Here is a 15,670-nt window from a genome sequence, read left to right on the forward strand (position 1 = left end):
CGCCATTCCAAAGTAAATTACTTGAGTGCTACCTTTAAAATTCTATTCTTTGCCTTTGCAATATATAGCTCATGGGACAAATAGCCTTAAAAACTATTGTGGTGAAGAATATGTAGCTTATGTATCTTATTTCTTAATAAGTTGCTTGTTGAGCGGTAACCATGTTTACGGGGACGCCATCAACTTTTACACCTTTGTTGAATATCATGTGAGTTGCTATGCATGTTCGTCTTGTACTGAAGTAAGGAGCGATTTTCATGATCAAATGGTTTGAGTATGCATATTGTTAGAGAAGAACATTGGGCCGCTAACTAAAGCCATGATTCATGGTGGAAGTTTCAGTTTGGACAATTAATCCTCAATCTCTTATGAGAATATTATCATTGTTGAATGCTTATGCATTAAAGAGGAGTCCATTATACGTTGTCTATGTTGTCCGGTATGGATGTCTAAGTTGAGAATAATCAAAAGCGAGAAATCCAAATGCGATCTTTCTCCTTAGACCTTTGTACGAGGCGGCATAGAGGTACCCCTTTGTGACACTTGGTTGAAACATATGTTATGCAATGATAATCCATGTTAATCCAAGCTAATTAGGACAAGGTGCGAGCACTATTGGTATATCTATGCATGAGGCTTGCAACTTATAGGATATCTTATACATAACACATATGATTTATTACTACCGTTGACAAAATTGTTTCTATGTTTTCAAAATGAAAAGCTCTAGCACAAAAATAGTAATCCATGCTTCCCTCTGCGAAGGGCCTATTCTTTTACTTTATTGTTGAGTCGGTTTACCTACTTCTTTCTATCTTAGAAGCAAACACTTGTGTCAAGTCGTGTGCATTGATTCTTACATGTTTACCTATTGCACTTGTTATATTACTTTGTGTTGACAATTATCCATGAGATAAACATGTTGAAGTTGAAAGCAAGCTGCTGAAACTTATATCTTCCTTTGTGTTGCTTCAAAGCTTTCTACTAAGAATTTATTGCTTTATGAGTTAACTCTTATGCAAGTCTTATTGATGCTTGTCTTGAAAGTACTATTCATGAAAAGTCTTTGCTATATGATTCATTTGTTTACTCATTGTCTTTACCATTGCTTCGAATCGCTTGCATTCATCTCATATGCTTTACAATAGTATTGATCAAGATTATGATAGCATGTCACTTAGAAATTATCCTTGTTATCGTTTACCTACTCGAGGGCGAGTAGGAACTAAGCTTGGGGATGCTTGATACGTCTCAAACGTATCTATAATTTCTTATGTTCCATGCTACTTTTATGATGATACTCACATGTTTTATACACACTTTATGTCATTATTATGCATTTTCCGGCACTAACCTATTGACGAGATGCCGAAGAGCCGATTCTTTGTTTCTAGCTGTTTTTGGTTTCAGAAATCCTACAAAGGAAATATTCTCGGAATTGGACGAAATCAACGCCCGGGGTCTTATTTTTCCACGAAGCTTCCGGAAGACCGAAGGGGATACGAAGTGGGGCCACGAGGCGCCGCCTACCCATAGGGCGGCGCGGCCAGGAGGGGCCCGCGCCGCCCTATGGTGTGGGCCCCTCGCGCCGCCTCCAACCCTGCCCTTCCGCCTACTTAAAGCCTTCGTCGCGAAAACCCCGATGCCGAGAGCCACGATACGGAAAACCTTCCGGAGACGCCGCCGCCGCCAATCCCATCTCGGGGGATTCGGGAGATCGCCTCCGGCACCCTGCCGGAGAGGGGAATCATCTCCGGAGGACTCTTCATCACCATGATCGCCTCCGGATTGATGTGTGAGTAGTTCACCCCTGGACTATGGGTCCATAGCGAGTAGCTAGATGGTTGTCTTCTCCTCATTGTGCTATCATGTTAGATCTTGTGAGCTGCCTATCATGATCAAGATCATCTATTTGTAATGCTACATGTTGTGTTTGTTGGGATCCGATGAATATGGAATACTATGTCAAGTTGATTATCAATCTATCATATATGTTGTTTATGTTCTTGCATGCTCTCCGTTGCTAGTAGAGGCTACGGCCAAGTTGATACTTGTAACTCCAAGAGGGAGTATTTATGCTCGATAGTGGGTTCATGCCTCCATTGAATGCAGGACGAGTGACGAGAAAGTTCTAAGGTTGTGGATGTCGTTGTTGCCACTAGGGATAAAACATCAATGCTTTGTCTAAGGATATTTGTGTTGATTACATTACGCACCATACTTAATGCAATTGTCGCATTGTTTGCAACTTAATACTTGGAAAGGGGTTCGGATGATAACTCTGAAGGTGGACTTTTTAGGCATAGATGCATCGTTGGATAGCGGTCTATGTACTTTGTCGTAATGCCACTGATTAAATCTCATAGTAGTCATCGTGATATGTATGTGCATTGTTATGCCCTCTCTATTTGTCAATTGCCCAAGCGTAATTTGTTCACCCAACATGCTATTTATCTTATGGGAGAGACACCACTAGTGAACTGTGGACCCCGGTCCATTCTTTACATCTGAAATACAATCTACTGCAATACTTGTTCTTTCCTGTTCCTCGCAAAGAAACATCATCTTCCACACTATACATTTAATCCTTTGTTTACAGCAAGCCGGTGAGATTGACAACCTCACTATTACGTTGGGGCAAAGTACTTTGATTGTGTTGTGCAGGTTCCACGTTGGCGCCGGAATCCCCGGTGTTGCGCCGCACTACACTCCGCCACCAACAACCTTCACGTGTTCCTTGACTCCTCTTGGTTCGATAAACCTTGGTTTCCTCATCGAGGGAAAACTTGCTGCTGTGCGACCGTACCTTCCTCTTGTGGGTTATCACTATCCCATCATGGTGTATGGGGGAGCATTTGTGAGTCTTCACGAAGCAACAATGATCAAGTAAGGCATTCCGGCTTGAGTGGAGCTTGAAGAGTTATCATCAAGATCAAGCGGGATGCGCAAGGCAAAGGTATGGCCTTGCTATGTTTTCCTTTTACCGGTCTCAAGGTGGTTGTTGGGAGACCGGGTTATAGGATAGATAGCCGCACTATCAAGACGGGCTTTCGGTTGGGTAACTTGATCACATCATCTTAGGGAGCTCAACCCTTTGCATGATTTGCATTTCAGAAATCTTGTTTCTTCTTGGTGTTTATCTATGTGAGGTTCTTGAGCTTGTTTCTAGCTTTACAACAAGCTCAAGTTCATCGAAAACGGAATTCATATGCATCTTCTATTGCATTTTCATGTTGGAGGTTTTACCGGTTTGATGTTTTATAGATAGGCCAAAACTTTTATATTATTTTTATTACTCAATGGTTGGACTATGATGTTTCTATGCATAATGTTTTAGAGCTCGTTGTCGTGATTCCAACGAGCCCAAGATCATCGAAATCGGAGTCCGGATGCAAAAGTTATCGCGTTTTCGGTGTGTGGCTCGGCAGGCTGAGTGCTGCTTCCGGGCAGCCCGGTACCTGGCCCGGCATGCCGAGTGCTGCTACCGGGTAGGTTGGCAGCCAGCTCGGAAGGGCCGGGTCCAGTGCCGGGTTGGCTCGTTTTTGGCCAAACGGTCATATTTTTAAGGGGCTATAAAAGGGGCTTCTTCCCCATTGTTCTTAGGGTTCTTAAGCACGTTTTTGACCACCATTGTTGACCTTCTTGAGCTTTCTTCCTCTTCCTTCCCTCCTATGATTCTTGCATATTCTTGGGGCATTTGAAAGAGGAGATCAAGATCTACAACCTCCTCTAATCCATTTCTTCTCTAAGTGAGGGAAACTCTTGGGATCTAGATCTTGGAGTCATTTGTTGATTTCCTCCATTGTTCTTCCTCTCTAATCTCATTCTAGCATTTGTTGCTTTGGTGGGATTTGAGTGTGAAGGATTTGACACCTTTGGTGTTCTTGCTTTGCATCATTGCATAGTGTTGAGCTGTCCACCACGATTAGTTCGAGTGAGAGACCGTGAGCTTGTTACTCTTGGAGGGTGACCTCCTAGTTGGCTTGGTTGCTGTCCCGGTGACCTTTTCGTGGAAGATTGTTAAGAGGCACGGGCTTCTCCTTCGTGGAGCTTGTGAAGTGGTTGTGGAGCTTGTCATCTCCGGAGTGGAGGAAAAGCTAACCATAAGGAAAGGGTCATTATCATTTGTGGGTTTGGCTCGGAGAAGAAGGTGAGCCTTCGTGGCGTTGGGAAATCCTTCGTGGGATCCCCACCTCTCCAAACGTGACGTACCTTCTTGCAAAAGAAGGGAACACGGGAATACATATTCGTCTCCGCGTACCTCGGTTATTTCTATACCCGAGCTTACTTTCCTTTGTGATAGCCATCGAGTTTGAAGTACTTATTATATCTTGCTATCACCTATTGTTCATATATATATTGTGTCTATCTTGCTTAGCTCTAGTTGTTCTTGTTGCACTTAGTTGAGCCTAGCATATTTAGGGGTTGTGCTTGTAAACTAAACGTTAGTTTAATTCCGCATTCTTACAAGCCAAATCTGTAAGAGTTATTAAACGCCTATTCACCCCCCTCTAGGCGACATCTCGTCCTTTCAGGTCGACGCCGAGCCGGAGCCGCCGCGCCTCCTGCAGTTCGCCCCCGGCGACTTCCTCGACGACATCGAGCTGGAGCGCCGCCTCCCGCAGCTCGGGCACGCAGGGTTCACCCCCGGCGACTTCGTCGAGGAGCGCGACCTCGACACCGTGGTCGGCCTCGTCTCACGTTCGAGCGAGCGCGACGCGAACAAGGCCACCGAATGGCAGCGCGTCGCCGAGGAGCAGGGACGCGTCTTCGTCGACCTCGGTAGCGACACAGAGTGACGAGGACGCTTCGACGCGCCACCGCCACGACACAGGGCTCCGGTGAGTATTCCGGAGCCGATTTTGCTGTTCTAGGTTGTCGTGGCGGCGAATTTCAGCTCGAATTTAGCTAACTCGATCTCCTTTTGCCGTAATGTAGTCGAATCTAGCGCGCAATGTAAGCATGAAATATTGAAATGAAATGCAATTCCGTCTTGCACGTCTTTTTTTTAAATATGTAGTTCTATATGTCGTTTCTGAACTACGTGCATGTTCTTCGACCCCCAATTCAGCGTTGGGTGCCATGGATAGCTCCATTCGAGGTTTGCGGTTTGCTGCTTTCGCCACAAATCGCAAACCTCAAAATAGACGTATCCAGGTTACCCAAACGCGTTTTGCAGGCTGAAAAACGCGTAGTCGAGATGTGCCAAATATGGCCCGCATAACAGCATATTTGGGAATACGGTGTTACGTTTTTCAGCCCGCAAGAAAACCACAACAAAGGGTTTTGCAAAATATCACAATCAATCAATTGACACAATAAATATTTCAAAAAATACAACAATAATCCAGTTATTATAACAAATGTTTATTGTCATAGAATACAAAAAATACGAACTAGAACAAATATTTTGAGAGAATATGAATCAAATGATACAACAACAATTGAACAAAAAACAAATGGTTGGAAATACAAATAAATCCTAGTTGTCGTGACTCTGCCAATGGTTGCTAACGAGATCTTCCTGAAGTTGTTTTGCTGACTTGTCACTCCCAATCAGCTAGTAAGTTTCAAGAAAAGCTTGCATAATATCCGGATTTCTAAAGGTGTGACCTGAGTGCCAACATTATCAAAGAAAAATGATAAGTTCAAACCCCTCTCATCCTCGATGATCATATTGTGTAGAATCACACAAGTGGTCATGATATCGTTGAGTGTATCCATATCCTAAAATCAGGCTGGTCCTCGGACTATTGCAAATCTAGCTTGCAAAACACCGAAAGTCCGCTCAATGTTTTTTCGAGCTTCCTCTTATGCTTTTGCAAACTCAGCTTCAGCTCTGTTCCCTAGCTCCCTAATGGTTTCACAAATGTGGTCCAATCCGGGTACATACTGTCGGCAAGGTAGTAGCCCATTGTGTACTCCCTCCCATTGACGGTGTAGTTGCAAGCCGGGGCATCACGTTTAGCTAGCCGGGCAAGAAGATGAGATCTATGCAATACACTGATATCATTGAGAAAACCGGGCAAACCCCAAAAAAAATTGTGCCAAATCCAAAGATCCTGTGATGCAACTGCATCAAGAACGATTGCTGATTCTTTGCTCCAGTCACAGTACAAGCCTTGCCAAGCTTTCGGACAATTTTTTCATATCCAATGCATATAATATGGTGCCTAGCATACCCGGCCAACCTCGTTGTTCGTTCTCCGCCATTAATCTAACGGTATCTTCGTCATTGGGAGCTTAAAGATACGTGGCCCATACACATGCATCATAACCTTGCAAAACCGACGGACATATTCCATCGTCGTATCTTCGCCTATGCGAAGATACCCATTGGCATAGTCTGCCGGAATGCCGTAAGCAAAGATGCGCATGATAGCGGAATTGGTGCGCACTAAATCCCATAAGCCCGGCCGCATTCCTCTTGCACTTGAAGTAGTGAGTATTGTCCTCGCACATAGCGACGATCTTGTTGAACAAAGATCGTCGCGTTCGGTCATGCCCATCTTCACCTACAACATTCCGGCAGATTATAGCGATGAGTATCTTCGCATAGGGGAAGATACGACGATGGAATCTGTCCGTCATTTTTGCAAGGTTATAAAGCGTTTGTACGGGCCGACGTATTTTCGAGCTCCCAATGAAGAAGATACTATTAGATTAATGGCGGAGAAAGACTAACGAGGTTGGCCAGGTATGCTAGGCAACATTGATTATATGCATTGGACATGGAAAAATTGTCTAAAATCTTGGCAAGGCTTGTACTGTGGCAGGAGAAAAGAACTAACAGTCGTTCTTGAGGCAGTTGTATCACATGATCTTTGGATTTGGCACAGTATTTTTGGTTTGCCGGGTTCTCTCAATGATATAAATGTGTTGCATAGATCCCATCTTTTTACCCGGCTAGCTCAAGGTGATGCCCGGCTTGCAACTACACTGCCAACGGGAGGGAGTACACAATGGGGTACTACCTTACCGATGGTATATACATGGATCGGTCCAGATTTAAGAATATGCTATTATGCGGGCCGCGTTTGGCGCGTCTGGCCTGCGCGACCTTTTTCAGCCTACAAAACGCGTTTGGGGTAGCCTGGATACGCCTATTTGGGATTTTCGGTTTAGGGATCTGCTAGAGATGCTCTTAAGGTGAGAAACCATGCAAGAAAGAAGAAAACACCGCTGACATTCTTTTTCCCGAGCTTCCTCGGCGAAGTAGGAGTCAACCACTTGTGACCTTCAAACTCTCGCAAACTTTTTGGAAGCTCCGATCCACACATTGGGTACTTTCAAGCAGCCCTAGAGCACATGGGGTTGCCGAAAAATTCAAGAGTAACAAGTAACTTATGAATTCAAGGGAGAATGTAGGATTATAGATCTGGATCTCCTCTATTTTTTCCCTCAAATGATTTGAGTTTCGGTGGAGGTATTGGAAGATCTCAACACCTATTTGTTCGATTTAGCTCAAACGGAAAACTGTTGGGGAATAATGATGGGCCATTTATAGATCCCAAAAATCTCCCCTATTGGCCAGCTTGGTTGCATTCTTCCCTCGGGGAAGGTCTCAGGGCAACCCAGAATCGATGACTCATTTCACATGAGTCGAGAACATGTATTGTTTCACTTCAAAAAAAATTCCGGAATGCAATCCAAAATCTTGGTGCCCTAGAGGGCCGACTCGGAACCTCCAGGCTATTCCCCCCCCCCCCGCACCGCTCTCAGCGGTGAACAGTACCTCCTCCTTGAGAGTAGCTGAGAGGGTCACGTCTCCTCTCCCCCCTCTCCGGCGGCCTCGCCGGCCGGAGTTGGAGAGGGAGAGGAGGCCGCTATGTATATTACAGTAGGTCTAGTAGTAGTTGTTGGCCTGGGTGCCAGTCTGGCGTCATGCCGATGGGGTGGTTTCGGCTGGAGACGGCGAGCTTCTCTGGCTGGATTAGGGAGCGGCTCTCCTTCGTTGCTGCGCTCCGATGGTCGGAGACGGCGAGGAGTGGAGTCCTCCGTTCATCCCTTTCAATAAAGCTCGGGAGCTGGATGCCAAATCGCAAGGATCTGAGGATCCCTTCAATCCCCTTTTGTGGTCGTGGTGATAGACAAGGGGGAGAAGAGGGATCCAAAGGTCATCGATTTGGAGTTCGGCAGGGAGAAGACGAGCGTGCGCTTCGCACGTTGGGAGCTGCTGTTCTCGGAGTTCACCAGCGCCGGCCATGGCTCGCCGGCGCTATCTTCGGCGTTTTGAGCCACTCCAAGCCGACCTCTTCGTCGGCTATCTATCCTCTGAGTGAGGATCTTCCCCGGCCCCGCCTCAGGAACCAACGCTATCGACGCCCCAAGTGGCAACGTCCCCGGCGGCGACGATGGTGCCTGATGGTGGAGGTCCCAGACCGGCGGCGGCGACTGAAGACTCGATCGCGTTTTTGCAGATTTCTTCAGGGTCCTGGTTGTAATATTCGAGACCTACTTTTCTTTTTCTTTTTCTTAAGGGGCCTGCCTGTAAAATGTACCGTCCGCGTTGACTAATGAAAGCTTCCTGACCCTTCGGGGCCTCTCATGGTTCAAAAAAAAAAAAAAACCTCCAGGCTCAATCACCGAATGCACAAAAAAAAAGTAAAGTCAAGGTTATATATCTGCGTGCTTTCTTGTTTTCTTGGAGTTTCTCGAACTTGGAATGTGGAAAGCATGTTTGTGGGTATATGAGACCATTGTCAATATCACCTTGAAACCCCTCTTAATGGTGTGATTTTCGTATGACCTAAAGCATAAGATAAATATATAGAAAATTAAAGATGCCATCTTTTTTTTCTCCTTTTTTGAATAGGGGGCCTCCATCCGCACATATATATTTCCAACAATATAGACTACCACATGTTCATACCACTTTATAGCATGGTTAGTCCCTTGATCATGTGTCATTCACACCAAAACCCACCTAGGGACTAAGATGTCCTTTCACAATGTCGTATATCTAAGTGAGTGTTTGCGAATTCGCAAGTTTGTATCTATGTGAGTGCTTGCAAAGTCACAATATTGTACCTACGCATAGTGTTTGTAAGGTGGGACAACATACTGATTCCGTAATGAAAACAGCTTTCCCAATTCATGGCTTCTATGTATTTTATCTTTAGTTACAATTATTATCTTTTCACATGACGTGGTTTCCGTTGTAGGAAGTCCACAAGGTAACATATATTGTTTTTTTTTGTCAATTAAATACTTATGTATGAGATCATCTTCACTATCTCTCCAACAATTACCATTTTATCTCATTATATATCCTAGTTTGCAAGTTATAGGATATGCTTTATCCTAGACTTGAAGTTATATGTATTGTTACCTTGAGCTATTACAAATGACTCTCAAAGAAAGATGACGTAATACATTGGCAATATAATTTAGTTAGTATTTTATGCAAAATAGTGGGCTACCCACATGGCTACCGGAGGTTACTGCCACGACTTCTCCCCATGCCTCTTCACATAGACGATATTTTGGACTAAAGATCAACTTTTTTTTAAGTTTATATATGTCATACTTACAGATTGTTGACAGTGTCAATGATATGTAAAGTATTACTTTGGGAAGGGTCAGAATAAACTCATAAAGTTTTCTTTTGGTTATTGGTGCAATGTCTTGCAAGCTTGTTTTTCAGAACACCGGCTGTCAAGTTAGTATCTGCAGCTGGCTTTTGGAAGAAAGTTCCGTGACTTCTAAAAAAAACATAAGACCAGTCCGCTTAAGATGGAGACTTCTAGCTCACGGGGCCTAGTTAGTTACCCTAAACTTTTGAGAGAAATAAAAACTGTGCTTGAGTTTCAAAATAATCGTATTCAAATCCACATGTATATGTAGATTTGCACAATGTTTGATTGATTTATTTATTGAAAACACAAAGCTAACTGGAGCCTGTGAGCCATTTGAGGAAATTTGACACTTACTGCAGAAGTTCTACAGCTGTTACAAACAAAAACACTTACTACTCATTGAATCATAGAGCAGAGTAACTGAGTTGAAACTCAACTGAAGCACACAACTAATTATTACTAGAAAATCAATACAAAAATGCAAAACTGACTACAGTCTGATAATAATAACTAGAAATCGAGACGGACACAGCTTCCGATAATCCTATCTATCAACCAAAAAAATAACCACCAGCAAACAGACGCAAGTTTTCACTGTGCTTTCGCCAACCCAGGATCCCTAGAAAATATGTACGAAATAGATCAAATAAATAAATTCAAGTGACGGAAACAAATCTAGAACCATAAAATTCGTATAGAATGATTTCCAACCTTTTAATTTGATCAAGTATGAGAAGTCTGGGACCAGGAGGGATCTTCACATCTCTCAGAGCACTAAAGCAACAACATTAAGTAGAGTATCATGAATATATCATACATGCATGGCTAAAAGGGTTTATAATATGATTGAACCTACATAAACATACCTGTCAGTAAGGAGGGGCAAGGTATGATCAGTAAGAAGACCCTTCTTGAAATTCTTCTCATATTTCTCGAGGCCTAGTTCTTGTAACATGCTCCTTGTACTGGAATAATAGGTATCTTCACTCACACCCCGTGGCTTTGAGAACTTCTGCCCAATCTACATATATATAGATCGATGGGCAAAATTATTGCACAATAATAATACCAGAACGACCATCATACCAGGTCGTTGTGGATTGATGACAAGACAGCCAAATAGTAATTTCATCAAAGCAAGGAAGATTAGGGAGAAAGAAGCAATTCCTTTTGATTTGACCATACTGGTTTGAAGGATCAAATGTGTATTTAGTTATTTACACTCACTAATTTAGCACAATACATCTAAATTTAGAAAAAAAAATCATCGAGCTACCATGAAACAACAAATTTTCTCTTTCATGCCCAATATTCTTCTCTTGTTTTCTGGAGACCGAAGTCCTGTAAGGCTCCAGCCTCCAAGTGGTTTCCACATGTGGCCACGCTCTAGAGATATTTCACAGTGAAGTTTGTAACAACAAAGGAAATAAGACAACTGAAGTGCGGAAGTACCATGTCATAAGAATACTTTGGATGTGCCAAACATTACCATGCAAAACCAATAAAATAAGATTCATTATGAATTTAGAAGGTAAAAGCCGCTTAATAATGCTCCTGTCAAGCACAAGCTGTAGCTAGTTTAAAGTTGGTTATGATTCGTCAAATGCACAGAAGCAACTGCCATCTCAACATGCAAGGTAAAAGATTATTCATTCTCTCAATAATAAGCAGGCAATGCATCAGCAACTTGACTCTTCATCAATTATGAAAATTTAGTCAAAAGATGGAATGAACAAAAAATACTCCAAACTGTAATACCAACAAACATGTCTAGATCATTACCATGAAAAAGCCACCTTGAAATACCGCAAAAGCGACACCAGATGTAATGGCACTTGCGACTGGATTAGGAGTCCCCATTCCACTCACTAGAGAGAACAGAACACCAGAACCAAAAGCAGCTGCCATGCTATAAAAACACAAACAGCACATTTATCATCCATACAGTAGCAAGTATCTATTTATTAATGAGAATTAATGAATTACCATAGCTTTGCAATAAGGACCATCTACAGCACTGGAAGGAATATTAGAATACAGCATATTTATCATCCATACAGCACTCGGAAGGAATATTTTTTTGCATCTACGCATTGCTAATACTAAAATGCATATATCAGACACCAGTCCTTGAAATGTAGAGCCAACTAAAATGAAATACCAAAGCCTCACCTGCCCTGGATGTCCTCTGCTCCGCGTATCCTTCTCATAACACATGATATGCCTGCGTTTGCACCAGTCATAACTGCGAAATTCCGCGCTTGCACCAACGGTCCACCAGCTAAAGCCTGAGAGGCAAGAAGCTTCATTACCATGATGTCTAAGAATTTCAGAACTTAGATTCACGAGATATTGATAGGGTCAACATTTGACATGATATCAAACTGAAAATTCTAGCTGTTGACATAAGATTTGGAGTCAAAAGTAACAGGCCACAGGCGAACATTAAAAATGAACGAGCTTGCACTTTTATAATTTGGGCTGGTGGCAGAACACACATGGCATGGATGTTCCTATAATATAACTACGGAACTACTTAATCTACAGCTACTTTCTCAATTAGCCCCTTAAATTGTTCTTCTGTGTTGGGTCTCCCTAAACTTGTCTCCATTTGTCACATGACTATAACTAATGGAAATGTGTGACATGGCTCACACTCGTATTGCAACATTAGTTTCCACCGCACAGAGCTCTTTAACCTAACGGTGAAAAAGACCTACAAGAGAAACGGAGGCATGTATTGGGAGGCCACTCTTGCGTCATCGCCTGACTATGTTGCTCTCCTCACCTGTATCTAAGGGCTCCTTTGATTCACAGGATTTGTATAGGAATTGTGTAGGATTTGGTCCTATTGGAAAAGTTTATGCACAGGTTGGTTAATTCATAGGAACATATCCTATAGGAATCTTGTAGTGTAAAAATCCTATTGGAAAAAAACATTAGGTCATACCTCATGAAAAATTCCTTTGGTACAATCAAACACACTTCATCTTTCCATAGGGTTCAAGTAGGCATGGCATCCCAATCCTATGTTTTTCCTATTCCTGTGCTTCTCCTATCCTATGAATCAAAGGAGCCCTAATTCTTTCCCAAAAGCATCATTGTGCTTACAACGATTTGTTCAAGCAGAACTGCAAGTGTACTCTAAGAGTATATCCAGCCTCTATAATGTCACGAGTTAGCAATAGACTCAAGCTCCATACAAATTCGTCGTATAAATCAACTCCAGTTTGCAGTAAAATAATAGATGAAGTCAGAAAACTAAGGAAGATAGATTGCTTCATTTTACGAACACATACACCCTGTATAAATCTTACACCTCACAGAAAGCGGAGAAAAGTAACTCTCAATAAGCTAACATAAAAGCAACCACAATGGCCGTTCTGCGGTAGAGCAGCATAACCCTGGGAGGAGCTAGGCCAAGTGTTGTAGTGGAGCCAAGGACATGGGGGCATGACTCAATGTTCTTCCCCAACATGTTTTTATCAGTAATAACAAAGGGCCGTCTTCCGCTAGTTAGATAAACATGACGCTGATTGCAATTTTGATATAGGATGTTCCAATCGTTCACACACACACACACACACTAGTTTATACTCCTAACTCGTCAAGTGCAACAACAACAAAAAAAAAGAGCAGAGGATGTGGTAGGGTTGGCAACCTGCGCCTGCTTGAAAGATGCCACGGCCTGCGGGTTGGCGTTGGGCGGAGGCGGCGGCATGGGAAACGGCGATCCCCCATCGGCGGTGAGTGAGCCCATGAGTCCCCCGAGCGCCCCGCCCTGAACCACGCCCACCGCCGTGGTCACCGCTGCCTCGACGTGGATGGGCTGCTTCGCCATCCACGCGCGGAACCCCGCCTCCAGCGCCCTCACGCGCCCGGTCAACTCCTCCAGCGGGTTGCCGCCGCGCGCCGGCGTCGATGACAAGGACGAGGAGGAGGAGGAGGCCATCACAACCGAATCCCCTCTGCTCCTCGCCTACTCCCTTGCGTCTCGGCGTCTTAGAAAACGGCCACTCTCTTTATCCCCTCGGACTCTTCGCTAACCAGCCAGGCTCGCCTTGCGGGCTTCGGCCCGTCATTTGTAACCCAAGCCCAACCCAACTAACTTGCCTGTTCGTGCTCTACTTCTTCACTGTCCTCCATTTCAGTTCAGCAACTGCGGCGGCGCCATTTGAGGAGCTTCAGAGGAGCTACAGCCATGGCGCAGAGACGGGTACCTGGGTAGTAGCAGGTATTCACGCGCGAGTTACCTCCCTGTGCAGTTCTAGCCCTGTGTGCACCCCCGCCACACCAGGTTGGTTCCATATGGCGCGACACTTGCTGCGGGCGGCGACGGGAAGGAGGAGGGGGTGGTGGGAGGCGCCGCTGTTTGCGGCGGAGCAGCGAGCGACGCTGGTGAACGTTAAACTTAAGTTGGTCAAAGACCGGGCGCTCGACGGGGCCGTGTCGCGCGAGCGCCACCTCCGCTCCGCCCACCACCTGCTCGACCTCGTGTCCACGCGGCCCGGCCACCGCATCTCCTGCCCCGAGCTCCTCGCCGACAAGTCCGTGCACAGGCTCTTCGGCTCCGCGGAGGCCGCGCTCGCGTTCCTCCGCAGGTACCGCACCTTGTTCGCGCTCTCTCGCCGCGGCGGCCGCGGCGTGTCCCTCACGGACGCCGCGCTCGACCTCCGGCAACGGGAGCTGGACTGCCTGAACGCCTCGGAACCCGACCTGCTCGCCCGCCTCCGCCGCCTCCTTATGCTCACCCTGCCGCGCTCCCTCCCGCTCCACACGGTCGACCTTCTCCGCTGGGACCTCGGCCTGCCTCGCGACTACCGCGCCTCAGTCCTCCGCCGCCATCCTGACCACTTCGCCCTTGCGCAGCCCGAGGGCGACGAGCGCGTCTGGCTCCGCCTCCTCTCCTGGGACGACCGCCTGGCCGTCTCCGAGCTCGAGAAGGGTGCGGCCGGTGGCGACACCACTTGCCTCCCATTTCGGGTGAGCTTCACGAGAGGTTTTGGCCTCAGGAGCAAGTGTATGGACTGGCTGAGGGAGTGGCAGGCACTGCCGTACACTAATCCGTACGCCGACGCCTCGGGCCTTGACCGCCGCACTGATGTGTCAGAGAAGCGCAACGTCGGAGTGTTCCATGAGCTGCTGCACCTCACACTGGCAAAGAGGACGGAGCGCCACAATGTGAGCAACATGAGGAAGCTGCTTGGCATGCCACAGAAGTTTACCAAGGTTTTTGAGCGCCACCCGGGCATTTTCTACCTCTCAAGGGTACTTGGTACACAGACAGTTGTGCTCAGGGAAGCTTATGGTGGCGGAAGTCAGCTGCTTGAGAAGCATGCGCATCCACTTGTTGCTATCAGGGAGGAGTATGCCACCATGATGAGGGCTGCATTGCCACCAAGAAGGACAAGAGAAAGCCGCAACTCTTGTATTGGGTTGGATGATGAAAGTGAGGAAGGCGAAGAAATTGAACTCTCTGAGTGAATGTGTTATACGTATACTTCATTGATTCTTACTTCACTGAAGCTAGTGAGCTCAGAAATGGATGCTCTGCAAGTGCATTTGTTCAACAGGTATTGAGTTGGATGATGAAAGTGAGGAAGGCGAAGAAATTGAACTCTCTGAGTGAATGTGTTATATGTACTTCATTGATTCTTAGTTCACTGAAGCTAGTGAGCTCAGAAATGGATGCTCTGCAACTGCAATGTCCAAGAGGTATGCATATTCCTGTATCATCACGAACTCACATTCTTATACTGCCAGCATTAGCATGTCTTTGTTCATAATTATGCGATCACCATGCAACAAATTGGCAAGTGTTTAACCTTGAGGTGCTGTTTGGATGATCGTATCGCGGGTTAGGCAAGATGGGAAAGGGATTTTTTTGTGATGGGATATAAGGTAGTGGGTTGAGAAATGGGATATGAGATATGAGATTTTAAACACATCCCCTTGTTTTGTATTTGATGGGATGTAGCGTAAGAAATGCAATTCTAGTGAGTAAAATTTTCTTTATATTACTTTTTGTGGGTTTGGACCTAAACAGGGATTATGTAATTTCGCTTCTCTTATTCATCTCCTTCATAACCAAG

The 15,670-nt window shown here is 45.1% G+C and overlaps 2 protein-coding genes across 2 annotated transcripts; one reads left to right on the forward strand and one right to left on the reverse strand.

Moving 5' to 3' along the window:
• Positions 1 to 9,951: 9,951 nt before the first annotated feature.
• LOC124687186 (chloroplastic import inner membrane translocase subunit HP30-2-like) lies at positions 9,952 to 13,533 on the reverse strand. Its single transcript, XM_047220997.1, has 6 exons — positions 13,240 to 13,533; positions 11,751 to 11,866; positions 11,361 to 11,487; positions 10,445 to 10,599; positions 10,290 to 10,352; positions 9,952 to 10,197 (listed from the first exon to the last, which is right to left on the reverse strand). The coding sequence occupies exons 1-6, from the start codon at positions 13,528 to 13,530 to the stop codon at positions 10,170 to 10,172; spliced, it is 780 nt and encodes a 259-aa protein (XP_047076953.1). The 5' UTR covers positions 13,531 to 13,533; the 3' UTR covers positions 9,952 to 10,169.
• A 353-nt stretch (positions 13,534 to 13,886) lies between these two features.
• Positions 13,887 to 15,062, forward strand: LOC124690076 (protein WHAT'S THIS FACTOR 9, mitochondrial-like). The gene has a single exon (XM_047223511.1). The coding sequence runs from the start codon at positions 13,887 to 13,889 to the stop codon at positions 15,060 to 15,062; it is 1,176 nt and encodes a 391-aa protein (XP_047079467.1).
• The last annotated feature ends 608 nt before the right edge of the window (positions 15,063 to 15,670 follow it).

Source organism: Lolium rigidum, chromosome 2 (assembly GCF_022539505.1).
Source record: "Lolium rigidum isolate FL_2022 chromosome 2, APGP_CSIRO_Lrig_0.1, whole genome shotgun sequence".
In the NCBI taxonomy this organism is placed as follows: Eukaryota; Viridiplantae; Streptophyta; class Magnoliopsida; order Poales; family Poaceae; genus Lolium; species Lolium rigidum.

Bases quoted from the DNA above. Each gene is read 5' to 3' on its own strand.
- LOC124687186 (XM_047220997.1), bottom strand. From the start codon at position 13,530: ATGGCCTCCTCCTCCTCCTCGTCCTTGTCATCGACGCCGGCGCGCGGC. The intron at 11,867-13,239 runs GTTGCCAACCCT...CTTGCCTCTCAG, and splicing joins CATCTTTCAAGCAGGCGCAG to GCTTTAGCTGGTGGACCGTT. The intron at 11,488-11,750 runs GTGAGGCTTTGG...GTGTTTTTATAG, and splicing joins GCAGAGGACATCCAGGGCAG to CATGGCAGCTGCTTTTGGTT.
- LOC124690076 (XM_047223511.1), top strand. From the start codon at position 13,887: ATGGCGCGACACTTGCTGCGGGCGGCGACGGGAAGGAGGAGGGGGTGG.